The sequence below is a fragment of the Leucoraja erinacea genome, chromosome 22 (assembly GCF_028641065.1).
Source record: "Leucoraja erinacea ecotype New England chromosome 22, Leri_hhj_1, whole genome shotgun sequence".
Classification (NCBI taxonomy): Eukaryota; Metazoa; Chordata; class Chondrichthyes; order Rajiformes; family Rajidae; genus Leucoraja; species Leucoraja erinaceus.
This window is the reverse complement of record NC_073398.1, coordinates 3,906,654-3,922,603: the sequence shown is the minus strand read 5'-3', so window position 1 is coordinate 3,922,603 and position 15,950 is coordinate 3,906,654. Positions and strand designations below refer to the sequence as shown.

The 15,950-nt window shown below is 44.5% G+C and overlaps 1 protein-coding gene across 1 annotated transcript in view; it reads left to right on the top strand.

The window, feature by feature from the left end:
• Positions 1–1,216: 1,216 nt before the first annotated feature.
• The window catches only part of plxnc1 (plexin C1), an 87,309-nt gene continuing 72,575 nt past the window's right edge, over positions 1,217–15,950 (top strand). The window contains exons 1-5 of the mRNA XM_055652797.1: positions 1,217–1,327; positions 7,983–8,151; positions 9,732–9,828; positions 15,449–15,533; positions 15,616–15,696. Coding sequence (XP_055508772.1) covers positions 8,043–8,151; positions 9,732–9,828; positions 15,449–15,533; positions 15,616–15,696 — 372 coding nt within the window. The 5' untranslated portion in view covers positions 1,217–1,327; positions 7,983–8,042. The remainder of the gene's footprint in view (positions 1,328–7,982; positions 8,152–9,731; positions 9,829–15,448; positions 15,534–15,615; positions 15,697–15,950) is intronic.

Here is a 15,950-nt window from a genome sequence, read left to right as displayed (position 1 = left end):
AGATTCGTCAGACATGATTTACCTTTCATAAATCCATGCTGACTTTGTCCAATGATTTCACCACTTTCCAAATGTGCTGCTATCCCATCCTTAATAACTGATTCTAGCAGTTTCCCCACTACCGACGTTAGACTAACTGGTCTGTAATTCCCCTTTTTCTCTCTCCCTCCCTTTTTAAAAAGTGGGGTTACGTTAGCTACCCTCCAATCCTCAGGAACTACTCCAGAATTTAAAGAGTTTTGAAAAATTATTACTAATGCATCCACTATTTCTGGGGCTACTCCCTTAAGTACTCTGGGATGCAGCCTATCTGGCCCTGGGGATTTATCGGCCTTTAATCCATTCCATTTACCTAACACCACTTCCTGGCTAACCTGGATTTCACTCAGTTCCTCCATCTCATTTGACCCCCGGTCCCCTGCTATTTCCGGCAGATTATTTATGTCTTCCTTAGTGAAGACTGGACCAAAGTAGTTATTCAATTGGCCTGCCATGTCCTTGTTCCCCATGATCAATTCACCTGTTTCTGACTGCAAGGGACCTACATTTGTTTTAACTAATCTTTTTCTCTTCACATATTTATAAAAGCTTTTGCAGTCCGTTTTTATGTTCCTTGCCAGTTTTCTTTCATAACCTATTTTCCGTTTCCTAATTAAGCCCTTTGTCCTCCTCTGCTGGACTCTAAATTTCCCCCAGTCCTCTGGTAGGCTGCTTCCTCAGCACCCTTGCATTTTTGATTCACCCAATCTATATGTAGATTGAAGTCACCCATTATAACTGTTTTACCTATTTTGCACGCATTTCTAATTTCCTGTTTGACGCAACTCTGCTACTACTGTTCGGTGGCCTGTACACACTCCCACTAGCGTTTTCTGCCCCTTAGTGTTTTGTTTCCTAATAGATCACCATTGTCCACTTTGATTGACCTGCACTACTGAACAAGGTAGTGCCTAGAAAACACTTTTGCTGAGGTGACACATTGCTGCCATTTTCAGAAGATAACCGTGCATTAATCTTCATTTTGGTAATATCCAAAATAATTCAGCTTTCTACAACGTGCAAATGTTAGTATCAATAATATATAGCATTATGACCTCAAAAAAATGCCTGTTTTCCTGTGTAGGAAATTTAATAGGCAGGAATTTAAAGCTAAAATTAACATTCTCATAATTCCATTCAACACAATTTACAAAAAGTGTCCATTTTTTACAGGTGCTCCTTTAACAGTGAATGCAAAAAAACAATTTGGATAAATTTCACAGGACAAGCTGACAGTTGTCCAAAGGTTGCCATTCAACCTTTGGCAATTCCTGATACTTTGGACAAGGTACAGGTAATATCAAATTAACTCAAATTTTAGAAATTACATTGTTTATTGTTTTAATATGTCCATTTTGTGCACAATTGACAATTGCCACAGACGGCTGTGGAGGCCAAGTCAATGGATATTTTTAAAGGAGAGATAGATAGAAACATTGAAACATAGAAAATGGGTTCAGGAGTAGGCCATTCGGCCCTTCGAGCCTGCACCGCCATTCAATATGATCATGGCTGATCATCCAACTCAGTATCCTGTGCCTGCCTTCTCTCATACCCTCTGATCCCTTTAGCCACAAGGGCCACATCTAACTCCCTCTTAAATATAGCGAATGAACTGGCCTCAACTACCGTCTGTGACAGAGAATTCCACAGATGCCACACTCTCTGTGTGAAAAATGTTTTTCTCATCTCGGTCCTAAAAGACTTCCCCCTTATCCTTAAACTGTGACCTCGTGTTCTGGACTTCCCCAACATCGGGAACAACCTTCCTGCATCTAGCCTGTCCAACCCCTTAAGAATTTTGTAAGTTTCTATAAGATCCCCCCTCAATCTTCTAAATTCTAGCGAGTACAAGCCGAGTCTATCCAGTCTTTCGTAATATGAAAGTCCTGCCATCCCAGGAATCAGTCTGGTGAACCTTCTCTGTACTCCCTCTTTGGCAAGAATGTCTTTCCTCAGATTAGGAGACCAAAATTGGACACAATACTCCAGGTGTGGCCTCACCAAGGCCACCAAGGATTTGAGTATAGGACTCAAATCCTATTCTCAAATCCTTTTGCTATGAATGCTAACATACCATTCGCTTTCTTCACTGCCTGCTGCACCTGCATGCCTACATGTAATTACTGGTGTACCATGACACCCAGGTCTTGTTGCATCTCCCCTTTTCATAATCGCCCACCATTCAGATAATAGTCTACTTTCCTGTTCTTGCCACCAAAGTGGATAACCTCACATTTATCCACATTATACTGCATCTGCCATGCATTTGCCCACTCACCCAACCTATCCAAGTCACCTTGCAGCCTCCTAGCATCCTCCTCACAGTTAACACTGCCCCCCAGCTTTGTGTCATCCACAAACTTGGAGATGTTGCATTCAACTCCCTCGTCCAAATCATTAATATATATTGTAAATAGCTGGAGTCCCACCACTGAGCCTTGCGGTACCCCACTAGTCACTGCCTGCCATTCTGAAAAGGACCAGTTCACTCCTACTCTTTGCTTCCTGTCTGCCAGCCAGTTCTCTATCCACATCAATACTGAACCCCCAATACCGTATGCTTTAAGTTTGCATACTAATCTCTTTTGTGGGACCTTGTCGAAAGCCTTCTGAAAGTCCAGATATAACACATCCACTGGTTCCCCCTTATCCACTCTACTAGTTACATCCTCGAAAAGTACTATAAGATTCGTCAGACATGATTTACCCTTCATAAATCCATGCTGACTTTGTCCAATGATTTCACCACTTTCCAAATGTGCTGCTATCCCATCTTTAATATCTGACTCTAGCATTTTCCCCACTACCGACGTTAGACTAACTGGTCTGTAATTCTCTGTTTTCTCTCTCCCTCCCTTTTTAAAAAGTGGGGTTACATTAGCTACCCTCCAATCCTCAGGAACTACTCCAGAATCTAAAGAGTTTTGAAAAATTATTACTAATGCATCCACTATTTCTGGGGCTACTTCCTTAAGTACTCTGGGATGCAGCCTATCTGGCCCTGGGGATTTATCAGCCTTTAATCCATTCAATTTACCTAACACCACTTCCCGACTAACCTGGATTTCACTCAATTCCTCCATCTCATTTGACCTCCAGTCCGCTGCTATATCCGGCAGATTATTTATGTCTTCCTTTGTGAAGACAGAACCAAAGTAGTTATTAGACCGTGGGAAATCCCGGCTCCATGAGGGGAACCCAGCTCGGGGAAACCCGGAAGTGGAGGCCGCGGGAAATCCAGGCTCTGCGAAGTAAAACTCAGCTCGGGGAAACCCAGATGCGGAGACCGCGGGAAATCCCGGCTCCGCAAACTAAAACTTGGCTCGGGGGGAAACCTGGCCATGGTACCCGCTGGCTGCGGAAGCCACAGGGAATCCCGGCCCCGTGGGAAAGACCGGCTCGGAAAGCCGGTTAAACTTCAATCTAGTCCGGCCAGGAGGATTCACCTCCTGCAGTGGGAACGTCTTCGGACGTTTTTTCTTTGCCGGATAGAGCATCTCATGGGGAGAAAGAAAGGAGTAATATCAGCACGGGTCTCGAGGGCCTGCGATAGCGCCTGGTACAGGGCTGCAATATATCTGCCTCTGAGGAGGTGAGCTAGGCAGTCGCAGTTTGGTGGTATGTCGTGAGGGAATTTTCCACGACACGACACGCCAGCTGCCTGACACCTGTTGCAGGGCTGCATTATACCTCCTTCTCTGAGGAGAGGAGCGTAGGCAATCAGTGTATGACTGACTCCAAATTCAGAAGTATGTCCATGAAACATACTGGAGTGCATGCCTGAGGTGAGAATTCTGTCATTACATTAAGGATTGCTATAATCACGCAAACGGAGGAGCTGCTGCAAGGAAACGTTGGCTTCCAGCCTATGGCAGAAAACCTGGAGCTTGGTAAGCATCTATGACCTCACGTCACATCATTACAGAGTGCCGGCAGTGAACAGCACTATCTGGAGGAGCGCGAGGCCAGCAATGTCCAGCCCCCAAAACTTCTCCTTGGAGAAGACCTAGCCAGGCAAGAAACCTGGATGAGGTAGTGAAATGGTCAGACCAGTCAAGGTGCCTACGACGAGCAAATGCCTCACTGTTTGCAGCGACTACACTCCGACGCCTCCATGGTTCGCTGAAGCTGATGGCAGCTTGAAAGCTGATCCTCTGGGCAGAGGTCTTTTAGGCCAATGCGCAAGCCGGCCCTGAGGGAAAATGTGCAATCCACACACCCCAGCAGTCCTATCCTCCATATTCAAGGAAACGCAGTGATGGAGATGGTGCTAAAATACATGCATACATACCCGAGGCAGCTCCTGGTTCAGGTTGCATAAGTCCTCTCATTCGGATCAATGAAGGATGAAGATTATATTAAAACCATGGGAGATGGTGTCGCAAACATGCTTGGTGCAAAGGCATGCACAGACAAATTGAGGATATGGATGGTGACACCTGGTTCAGGTGCAATTACTCCCACTCTAAAAGGAGTGTCTAAGGTTAGTATGGATTAACTCCAAACAGGAACCCGAATATGACTATGTGCCGGGGTCCCATGCTTAAATGCATGACAATCCCATGAGGGAAAGTGGTGTGCTTTGCCTCTAAAAATTGCTGCTCCGTCAGAGACGGACTAGCCACTACAAGTAAAGTTGGCCAGCAGCATCAGCGATTCTAATTTCTAATTCTAAATTACAACATGAACAGGGTCTGCAAATAAAATTTCACTGGAACTCCAGCAAAGGGAAGGGGTTTGGAGTTAAAGACACTGGTAAGTGGGTCTCATTATTCACCTCCATGAAAGTTCACTATGGTGGACGAACAGTATTCAGCATTGCTCCACTAACTTTCGTCAGAAAATCTTCAGTTAATACAAACTGATGCTAGTGCTCAAAGATCGGAAATTACTAATACCATCTCTAGTTACAAAGGTGATGGGATTTGCATGAGTTACCAATTATTCAGTTATACGGTATCAACTACCTATAGACACTAGGTGCATTCCATGGGTTAAAGATTTTGTGTGAAAGCATAATCTACATGCTCAAGTCCAAGTTGATACACTTGGTAGTGTTCAAGTTCAATTTCAAGTGAGTTTATTGTCATGTGTCCCCGAAAGGACAATGAAATTCTTGCTTTGCTTCAGCACACAGAACATAGTAGGCATTTACTACAAAAAGGATCACTGTGTCCATATACTATAATATAAATATATACACACATGAATAAATAAAATGATAAAGTGCAAATAACAGATAATTGGTTATTAATAATCAAAGTTTTGTCTGAGCCAGGTTTAATAGCCTGATGGCTTTGGGGAAGTAGCTACTCCTGAACCTGGTTGTTGCAGTCTTCAGGCTCCTGTACCTTCTACCTGGAGGTAGCAGGGAGATGAGTGTGTGGTCATATGTCAATCACATGTGTGCAATCAAGTAAACAAAGTATCCGGTGATAGTTTACCTAACCTCATTTGGCACTGGTGTATCATCACGTAAATCAATGCCAAAACAGAATGGATGTTGGATCACTAAGTATTAATGACTCGGTGGCTCATGGAATATTAGATCGAGTGTTTGCGTCGAGGCACAATCACCAGTTGCAGTTAGAGAGGGGAAAAAAAAAAGATGTGGCATGACAGTGGCGATAGATGCATTCTCGCTACACTGGGGAGAAATGTCTTCCTCCATTTTGCCTCATCAGTCGGGTTGCAATAAATTCAGCAAAATCCCGCTTCAGTCATTTGTAGTGACTGACCTATGCAGCCATGATTCCCGCTGATGTTGGGAATGATAATAGAACCTTATATGGTTATTTCTAACATAGAATTACTGGTTCAGCCCATGACTCGGGCAACCATCCAATGCATGATAAAATCAATTAATTGACCTACAGACCCTGAAAAGACTGTTCCTGCGGCTCGGATTGTTAGGCCGAACCATGGATGTGCTCACTGCAGATTGCAGGGAAGCGGCGACTAGACAGGATGGTTACATCTGCAGAAAAAATAACAATTTATGTTCATGGCTTATTTAAGCGGAGCAGACCAGGGGCATCGGGTCTCAAACTAGATTTTGGGCATACCCCATGGACCTTCGGTTGTGTGTGGTCACATCTACTACAATACGTGAAGATCACCAGAGCCTTAGGGGCACTGGTCTAGCAATGTTTGTTAGTTACATATAACCTCGTAAGAAGGTATCAGTACAGACCATCTCCAGGTGGTTAATCGAGTTCTGGCTTGTGCAGGAGTGAACACTGACATTTTCAATACTCACTCCACCAGGGTTGCAACATTTTCAGCAGCAGGGTTATGGATGTTCCGCTGTATTTTTTCAAACATTTTTATAACAAACCCATTGCCAGACCAGGGGTATTTACCAACTCTATTTTTAGTTCTGTTTATAGTTTCCTCCCGGATAAGAGGGGTTACTATTGTCATTTTGTTAATTAAAAAGCATTAGCATGTCTAAATCTATGTAATGTCTGAATGCATTATTAATGTTCACTCATCCTTGGGACTCTTGAAAGGCGCCCATAAATAAAATGTATTATTATTATTATTATCCTTGGTCAATTGATGCAGTGAGTGATGCATGGACTCATTCCACGGCATGAAATCACAGAGCTTCAAAATCTTCACGCAGTCACACACGTGACACCAAAGTAAAATTGTAAGATTAAACGAGAACTTACCAGTTTGAAGTTTGATCTTTATTTTATGAGGAGTTACGTTGAGGGATTACGTGCCCTCCGCTCCCAACCCTCTCTCATAAAGATCAACTGATAGTTCTAGTTTCTCGAATCTTACTATATTCAGTTCTATTACTATGCTCCTATCACACGGCACACATTGTCCAAATAGCGATTAGAATGTAGATCATGCCATTGCAGGGAGTAAATGAACCAAATAACAGGGGAATCCCAAAGGGGAATCAAGGTAAAAATGTGAAGCAGAAAGGAACAGACAGAAATGTCAAAGATAGGCACAAAATGCTGGAGTAACTCAGCAGATCAGCCAACATTTCTGGAGAGCACCATTGAGTTACTCCAGCATTTTGTGCTTCTCCATTGAAGCTGCCTGTCCTGCTGAGTTACTCCAGCATTTTGTGTCTATCTTCGGTGTAAACCAGCATCTGCAGTTCCTTCCTACACAGAAGGAAATGCCAACATTGTGTGGTAAAGACAAACGGAGTAGCATCATGTAAAGCATAAACTCTAGCAGAGAACAGCCGGGCCAAATGGCTTTTTATTCTGATGCGATACTGCTTAAACTCTGAAACTAGATAAAGACATAATGCAACAAGGAATAGGAGAAGCAAGGAACTGAAGATGCTGGAATCTTGAGCAAAACACCAAGTTCAGCATCTGCAGCTCCTTACGTCTCTTATTCCTTGTTGCCTTATGTCCTTACCTAGTTTCAGAGTTTATCCAGTATCACCACGGAATAAAAAAACATTTGGCATCCAATGGTTTTGTTTAGAGATATAGCATGTAAACACTAACACTATCCTAAACACACTAGGATAGGATTTACATTTATAGCAAAGCCAATTAACCTACAAACCTGTACGTCTTTGGAGTGTGGGAGGAAACCGGAGATCCTGGAGAAAACCCATCTAGGTCACGGGGAGAACGAACAAAATCTGTACAGACAGCACCTGTAGTCAAGATGGAACACGGATCTCTGATGCAGTAGGGCAGCAACACTACTGCTGCGCTACTGTCTTTACCCGGTTTCCCCTTATAATCATCTGTGCAGATTTGGCTCATCTATTCCATGTAATGACATTCCGCATTCTAATGTCTCTTTGGACATTAACATGTTTCTTTAGAGTTTCCAGATACCTTTATTCGTGACCCAAACGTTCGATCTTTACCACTTTTTTTGCGGGCACGTTGTTGTAACAAGTGAAGTTTGCTGAGAGATATATCTTTTAACTTTATTTTCATTTTCAGCATTTTAAAGTGATATTAAAAGGGAATCTTGGCAATGTACCCAGAGAAAAGGGAGAGTGTATGATGAGGAACACCAAGACGAATGAGATTATTTGCCATGCCAATTACAGCACTTATTGCCTCTGCCGTCTGCCCAGCAAGACCTACCTTCAGCTCAGCAATCAGATAGGTACAGTATTTATACAAGGAGAGATTGGGTTTTGTCTGAAGATTGACACAAAATGCTGGAGTAACTCAGAACCTTCTTCAGAATGGTCTCGACCCAAAACGTCACCAAATCCTTCTCTCCAGAAATACTGCCTGGCCCGCTGAGTTACTCCAGCTTTTCTGTCTACGGTTTAAACCACCATCTGTAGTTCCTTTGGGTTTTGTCTAAAAGGACTGACTGAACTATTAATTTCCTGTACATCCCTTGCAACTTGATGTAACATTCATTGTTCTTTATTTCTTGTGTTTAAAGAAATCCATGACTACTTTTAACTACTTTACCAAAAAACAAAGTAATATTGTTGAGTGCTGATATTTCTCATAAAGCAGCACCCGTTTGGGTTTTGCCATGAGTAAATCTGATACAAAAGGATCTTCTCTGTTTCTCTGTAAGAAGGAAATGCAGATGCTGGAGTAAACCAAAGATAGACACAAAAAGCTGGAGGAACTCAGCGGGACAGGCAGCATCTCTGGAGAAAAAGGATGGGTGATGTGCCGGATCGAGACCCGGCTGAAAAAGGGTCTTCACCCGAAACGTCCCCTATTCCTTTTCTCCAGAGATGCTGCCTACCCCGCTGAGTTTACTGCAGCACTTTGTGCCGAAACGCAACTCTGGTGTTAGCTCCCATTGGGTTCGGTTCTGTTCAACCGCCCATTTATTGAATTGATGGCAGATTGCAGAGCTGTGATGGGCAGAGAGATGGACTGACTGAGTCCCCTGCTCCTGCTCCACCTAACTAGTATATTTAGTGTGTAAACCCCCATTGGGAGACCGTTCCCAAATCATCCCATTACTCCTCTTCTATTAAGGGGAACTAGCAGGTGAGGGGTGGGTCTATTGCTACGTGTGGCGGCAGGCAGTCAATAGGACCATTGGGTGCTTTTGTAACATTGTCGGCACCAACACTTTGGCAAAACTTGTGGGCTGCGTAGGCTGTATGCAAATCTAAGCATTTCACTGTACCTAGGTGCATGTGACAATAAAGTATCATCCATTCAGTCATTAGAGTCATAGAGTGATACCATGTGGAAACAGGCCCTTTGGCCCATCTTGCCCACATCGGCCAACATGTCCCAGCTACACTAGTCCCACCTGCCTGCGTTTAGTCCATATCCTGCCAAACCTGTCCTATCCATGTACCTGTCTAACTGTTTCTTAAATGCCGGGATCGTCCTAGTCTCACCTCCCTCATCTGGCAGCACGTTCCATACACCCACCACCCTTTGTGTGAAAAAGTTACCCCTCAGATTCCTATTAAATCTTTTCCCCATTCACCTTAAACCTATGTCCTCGGGTCCTCGATTCATCTACTCTGGGCAAGAGATTCTGTGCATCTACCCGATCTATTCCTCTCGTGATTGTATACACATTACTCCTACCAGACCCACTCAGGGAACTGTAATGAAGCCCAGAGTTAAACCAACCTGATATTCAAGGCAATGCCAGTCTCTTGCCCGTCTCACAGCTTGCAAACCCTGTTGAAAATCGGATCTTAAGATTTTAGAAGATTTTAATGCACTTTTCTTGCCTGTTTCCTGCAGACCCATTCGTAGAGGCATCTTTTCAATTAACGTCCCTGAACATCACCACCAAGCTGCATAATTGTTTTAACAGTCATGCCTCCCGCAGTAACACTCCGTAAGTTTATCAGCTCATTGTGTCAAGTAGAGTCTTTGAATGAGTCTGGATTAAAGTACTGTCAGGGTCACAAAACAGAACTATTTCAGAAAAATATGTAAAGCAATCTGGGCGGCACGGTGGTGCAACAGTAGAGTTGCTGCCTTAGACCCGGGTTCCATCCTGGCTACGGGTGCTGTTTATACGGAGTTTGTACGTTCTCTCTGTGACCATGTGAGTTTTCTCCGGGTGCTCCAGTTTCCTCCCACACTCCAACGATGTTCAAGATTTTGTAGGTTAATTGGCTTGGTAAAATTGTAAATTGGCCCTAGTGTGTGTAGGATTGTGTAAGTGTGCGGGAATCGCTGGTCGGCGCGGACTCGGTGGACCGAAGGGCCTGTTCAGCACTGCATCTCTAAACTAAACTAACCTCAATTGCAAAAATTCCTATTCTGAAGGATTTCTATTCCTAAAGCATCATTATGCTCATTTATTTTCACGAGTTATGGAACTTTACATTAATGCAGGACCTTCCCATATCATGGTGGTACACAGGATCACAGCTCCACATAGTTCAGCTTGGGGTTTTCTATGGCTGAGGAATGCATTTGGAGACTGTAATAATTTAGCAATGAATTCTACAAATTCACCCTCTGACTAAAGAAATTTCTCCTCATCTCCTTCCTGAAGGAACTGTGGAATTCTTTGCCACAGAAGGCTGTGGGGACCAAGTCTGGATATTTTTAAGGCAGAGATAGATAGATTGTTGATTAGTACGGGTGTCAGGAGTTATGCGGAGAAGGCAGGATAATGGGGTGATGAGGGAGAGATAGATCAGCCATGATTGAATGGCGGAGTAGACTTGATGGGCTGAATGGTATAATTCTCCTATCATTTCTGACCTTTTGACCTCAGCTCCTAATTCATTCACCTCCCTCTAGTGCCCATCCACACCTCCAGATTCAGAGTCAGTTTCACCCTGGCTATTATCAGACAACTGAACCAACCTACCACATGTAGACAGCTGTGCTGAGCTACTATCTACCTCATTGGTGACCCTCAGACTTTGTTTTTGATTGGACTTTACTGGATTTACCTTTCACTAAACGTTATTCCCATATCATGCATCTGTACATTGCGGATGGCCTGATTGTAATCATGTATAGTCTTAATCGGTACACGTGACAATAACTAAACTGAACTGAACTCTCCGGGACTGGAGAACGTGTACAGGCTGATGTGCCGGGCTCATCCTCCTGCTCTGCCTTTTGCAGCTCCCCTAATTTTTCCCCCATTTACCTCTCCCATTTACTCAGTGATCAGATATCCTTGTCTATAGCTGATCCCCCTGGTCATCCTGGTTTTACCCTGTCAGCGACATGCCATCCCCCACCCTCTACAAGTTTTTATTGTGTCCTTTTTGGTTCTGAAGTGCCTCCAACATTGAGGCATTGGCTTTAGACAGACACTAAAAGCTGGCGTCATTCAGCGGGTCAGGCAGCATCTCTGGAGAAAAGGAATAGGTGACGTTTCAGGTCGAGACCCTTCTTCAGACTGAGAGGGAAAGGGGACTGAGAGATATAGACAGTGATGTAGAGAGATATGGAACAAATGAATGAAAGATATGCAAAAACTAACCATGATAAAGGAAATGGTCCATTGTTGGCCGTGGGCTAGGTGTAAATGAGTTATACAGACAATGACACTCACCAGGTCTACAGAGAAACTAATACAATGACTAGGGTGAGGGAGGGATGGCGAGAGTGGGGAAGCAAGGGTTACTTGAAGTTAGAGAAATCAATATTCATATCTCTGGGTTGTAAGCTGCCCAAGACATTGACTTTGCTTCTCATCTCACAGGTGTGGCCTGAGTATACCCAGCGTTTTCTATTATCGTTTTAGATTTCCAATATCTGCAACATCTTGATTAGTGCCCCTGTGCTGCTCATGATACACTCTGCAATGGGATGGTTAGGCCTGGTGAGAGATTGTGTGCTGTTCCAAGATGGCGCCGGTGTGTATGGCCTGCCGTCAGTTGCTCCCGGAATTGTGTTTGCTGTTTGTAATTGTTTCCATTCTTACCCTGGATGTCGACTCTCTGTTGGTCTATGATCGCCAAACTCTGCTGGATCTTTGTTCAGTGGACTTGGCTGGTGGTGGTCGCGGTTCGTCACCCCCTCTTCTGGCAAGGGCCCCGACTCGCCTTTGCCTTGTCCTGGCTCCACTTCCTCGGCGTAAGCGTAAACGTCGCCGGGGTAAACGCAGCGGCCGGTTGGCGAGGCTGAAGGCTTGTCTGGCGAGTTTACCTGCATCTTCCTGGCCTGGGATTGGTCCCGTTCGTTCACTTGTTCTTCCTCGACGCTCGTTGGACCCTGATGGCTGCTGCCTGCTGCCTGCCGTTGGCCCGGAAGAACTGCTCCTCCCTTGTGGCCCCTCCTCTCCTCGACCCCGCAGGCGTGGTTTAAATCTCCTCAACTTGCAGCCCTTGTGCCGGGCTCCCCTGACATCGGACGCCGTGGACCAGCCTGCTCCTGTCAAGATTGCCCTGGTGAACGCTAGGTCGCTGGTGAACAAGACTTTTATTTTGAAAGATTTTTTTGAATCCAGAGGGTTAGATCTCCTCTGTGTGACTGAGACATGGCTGGGTGTTGGTGAGTCCAGCGCTTTCGCTGAGATGTTACCCCTTGATTGCTGCTATCTGAACTCCCCGCGGACGTCGGGCAGAGGTGGAGGACTAGCTACTGTCTTTAGGAGTCATTTTAAATGTAAACAGCTGTTGCTTTCATCCTCTTTAGCAAGTTTTGAATTAAGTTTGTTTGAGCTGGTTGGCTCTAACACAGTGTTATGTGCTCTGGTTTATCGGCCTCCAAAGTATAATAAGGACTTTTTAAATGACTTTTCTATTTTCCTGGCTGAAATCATGCCTAGATATGACCGTGTACTTATTGTAGGGGATTTTAATGTTCACGTGTGTTGTCCTGAAAAGCCTATGGCAAAGGACTTTTTGAATCTCATTGATTCATTTAGTCTTGTACAATCTGTGTCAGGACCCACACAAGAGCATGGTCACACGCTTGATCTTGTCCTATCATATGGTTTGCCCGTTTCTAATCTAGTGATTTGTGATGCCGTGTTTTCCGACCATATGCCTGTGTTATTTGAGGTTATTATTGCACCTACTGCAGTTCGACCTCGCGCTCCTGCTCGGCACTGTCGTGTTGTTAGCCCCTCCACTGCTGTTCAGTTCTCGGCTGCTTTCGCTCTGAACTCCATCGTTCCTGAGTCTGTGTGTGATACAGAGGAGCTTAGCTCATGGCTTCACTCCACCTGCCAGACTGTTTTGGACACTGTGGCTCCATTGAAGTTCAGGCAGCCTAAAACTAAATTTGAGCCCTGGATGAATGACACGGCTCGTGCTGTCAGGCGCGAGTGTCGTAGAGCTGAGCGGAAGTGGAAGAAAGACAAACTGCAGGTGTCATTTCAAATGTTGAGGGAGAGTTGGTGTCATTTTCAGAAAGTTGTGAAAGCTGCTAAGAGGAAACATTTCTCAGGTATTATCCTCTCTGACTGCCGCAGCCCTCGTGTTTTGTTTAACGCTATTAACACAGTTCTTAATGCCCCGCAGGCAGTCTGTATGGAGGCGTCCCCTGCTGTGTGTGAGAACTTCCTCCGCTTTTTAGTTGATAAGGTCGCTATGATTAGAGCTCTAATCCCACCATCTGCTTATGACCCCTCGGTATCTGTTCCATGCACGGCTGTATTTGATCATTTTAAGCCCGTGTCTCTCTCCTTTTTGCATGAGATTGTGGTCGTTCAAAGCCCTCAGGTTCTCCGAATGATGCTGTTCCTCCTCGGCTGTTTAAGGAGGTGTTGCCCACTGTAGGACCATCTGTTATCGCTGTCGTTAATAGCAGTTTGTCCTCGGGTGTTGTTCCTGCGCTTTTTAAACATGCAGTAGTACAACCCCAGATTAAGAAACCTGCTCTTGACCCTGCAGTTCTTGGGAATTTCAGGCCTATCTCCAAACTACCTTTTTATCAAAAGTCCTAGAGAGGATCGTGCACAGGCAATTGATGGCCTTTTTGGAGGAACATGACGTTTTGGAGGTTTTCCAGTCCGGTTTTAAGTCCCGGCACAGCACAGAATCGGCCCTTTTGAGGGTTTTTAATGATATTTTTTTGGCTACTGATCAAGGTGACTGTGTTGTCCTCGTGCTTTTAGATTTGTCAGCTGCCTTTGACACAGTGGATCATGAAATTTTGACCTCCCGTTTGGAGCAGTGGGTGGGTATCAGGGGCATAGCACTGGAGTGGTTCAGGTCGTACTTGACTGATCAAACTTTTTGTGTCAGCCTTGGGGACTCTGTATCCTCCTCTGCTCCTCTCTCGTGTGGGGTCCCACAAGGCTCAGTTCTTGGCCCTCTCCTCTTTTCACTCTATTTGCTCCCACTCGGTTCCATCCTTAGGAAGCACGGGATTTCATTCCACTTTTATGCTGATGACAGTCAGCTTTATGTGCCTCTGGGAAAGGGGGGTGTACACTCTGTCGGGCTCTTGCTTGAGTGTCTCAGTGACATAAAGGCCTGGGTGTCACTGAACTTTTTAAAATTTAATGATGACAAGACAGAGGTAATGATCTTTGGTGACACCTCTGGGGCCCCCCCTGTTGATCTAGGCTCTTTGTCTGCATATCTCAAACCTAACATCATGAACCTGGGGATTAAAGTGGACCCTGAGCTTAGATTTGACTGTCAGGTGAGGGCTGTTGTTAAATCTGTTTTTTTCCATCTGAGGCAGCTGGCAAAAATAAAGCCGATTTTGTCAAGGCAGCACTTTGAGACGGTAATCCATGCCTTTGTTACCACCCGGCTGGATTACTGCAATGCACTGTATCTGGGGGTTAGTCGGTCCTCCATCGCCCGTCTCCAGATGGTACAGAATGCAGCTGTTCGTCTCTTGACTGGCACACGAAAGCATGATCATGTTTCACACCTTTTGGCCTCTCTCCACTGGCTGCCTATTCAGTATAGGATTCGTTTTAAAATTATTTTATTTACTTTTAAATCCCTAAGTGGTCTTGCCCCATCCTACCTATCTGAGCTTCTTCACCCTTATTCGCCCTCCCGCTCTCTCAGGTCAGATGATCAGCTGCTCCTGATTGAGCCAAAGACTAAGCGGAAGCTCAGAGGGGACCGTGCCTTTGCTGTGTCGGCTCCGAGATTGTGGAATGAATTGCCTCTGCACGTTAAACAGGCCCCTTCTCTAGCTGTTTTTAAGTCACTCCTGAAGACATATCTATTCTCCATGGCCTTTGTAGACCAGTGAGGTGTTGAATTGTTTATTAACTTTATTTGCTTGGTTTTGCTGCGTTGTTCGTACTCGTGTTTTATGTTTTTTAATTTATTGTTTGGATTTTTGTATGTAATTTATGCGCCTCGTGTTAGTTGTATGTTCTGTTGTTCTGCCTGTTTTATGATGTCTTGCTTGTTTTCTTTTTTCTGTACAGCACTTTGGTCAGCTTTGGTTGTTTTTAAGGTGCTTAACAAATAAAGTTATTATTATTATTATTATTATTATTTCTGTGTTTCTATGCAACTATCACCTGCTAACCAAAGGTCCCTTTTTTCCCTTTTGTTCGCTAGATGTTCCAATTGTGTTAATTCTGGATGTTACTGGTGGGCGACAGAGCAAAAGTGCTCTCTATTTCCTAATCAAAGTAAAACGCAGGTAACAGTCATCAGCTTTATTAATATCAATATCAATTTTAAAAGAGAACAGACATGAAATTAACATCAACTTTTTGTTTCAGGCCTGCCCTCGTGTTACTCGCGCAGAACAATCTACAGAGTTAGACCTTCACATTTACCTGAAAGATGCTGAAACTCTCGAAGTAAGGCTTAAATACCCACTCCCGTATCTGTGCGAGGGCAAAGATCATCATTTAGTTTGGGAAGGAAGTTTACACCAAAGTTACTCCGCCATTTTGGAGTAACTTAGCAGGACAGGCATCATCTCTGTAGAGCAGGCATGTGTGACGTTTTGGGTTGAGACTCTTCTTTGGTCTAAGAAGGGTCTCGACCCGAAACGTCACCCATTCCTTCTCTCCAGAGATGCTGCCCGTCCCGCTGAGTTACTCCAGCATTT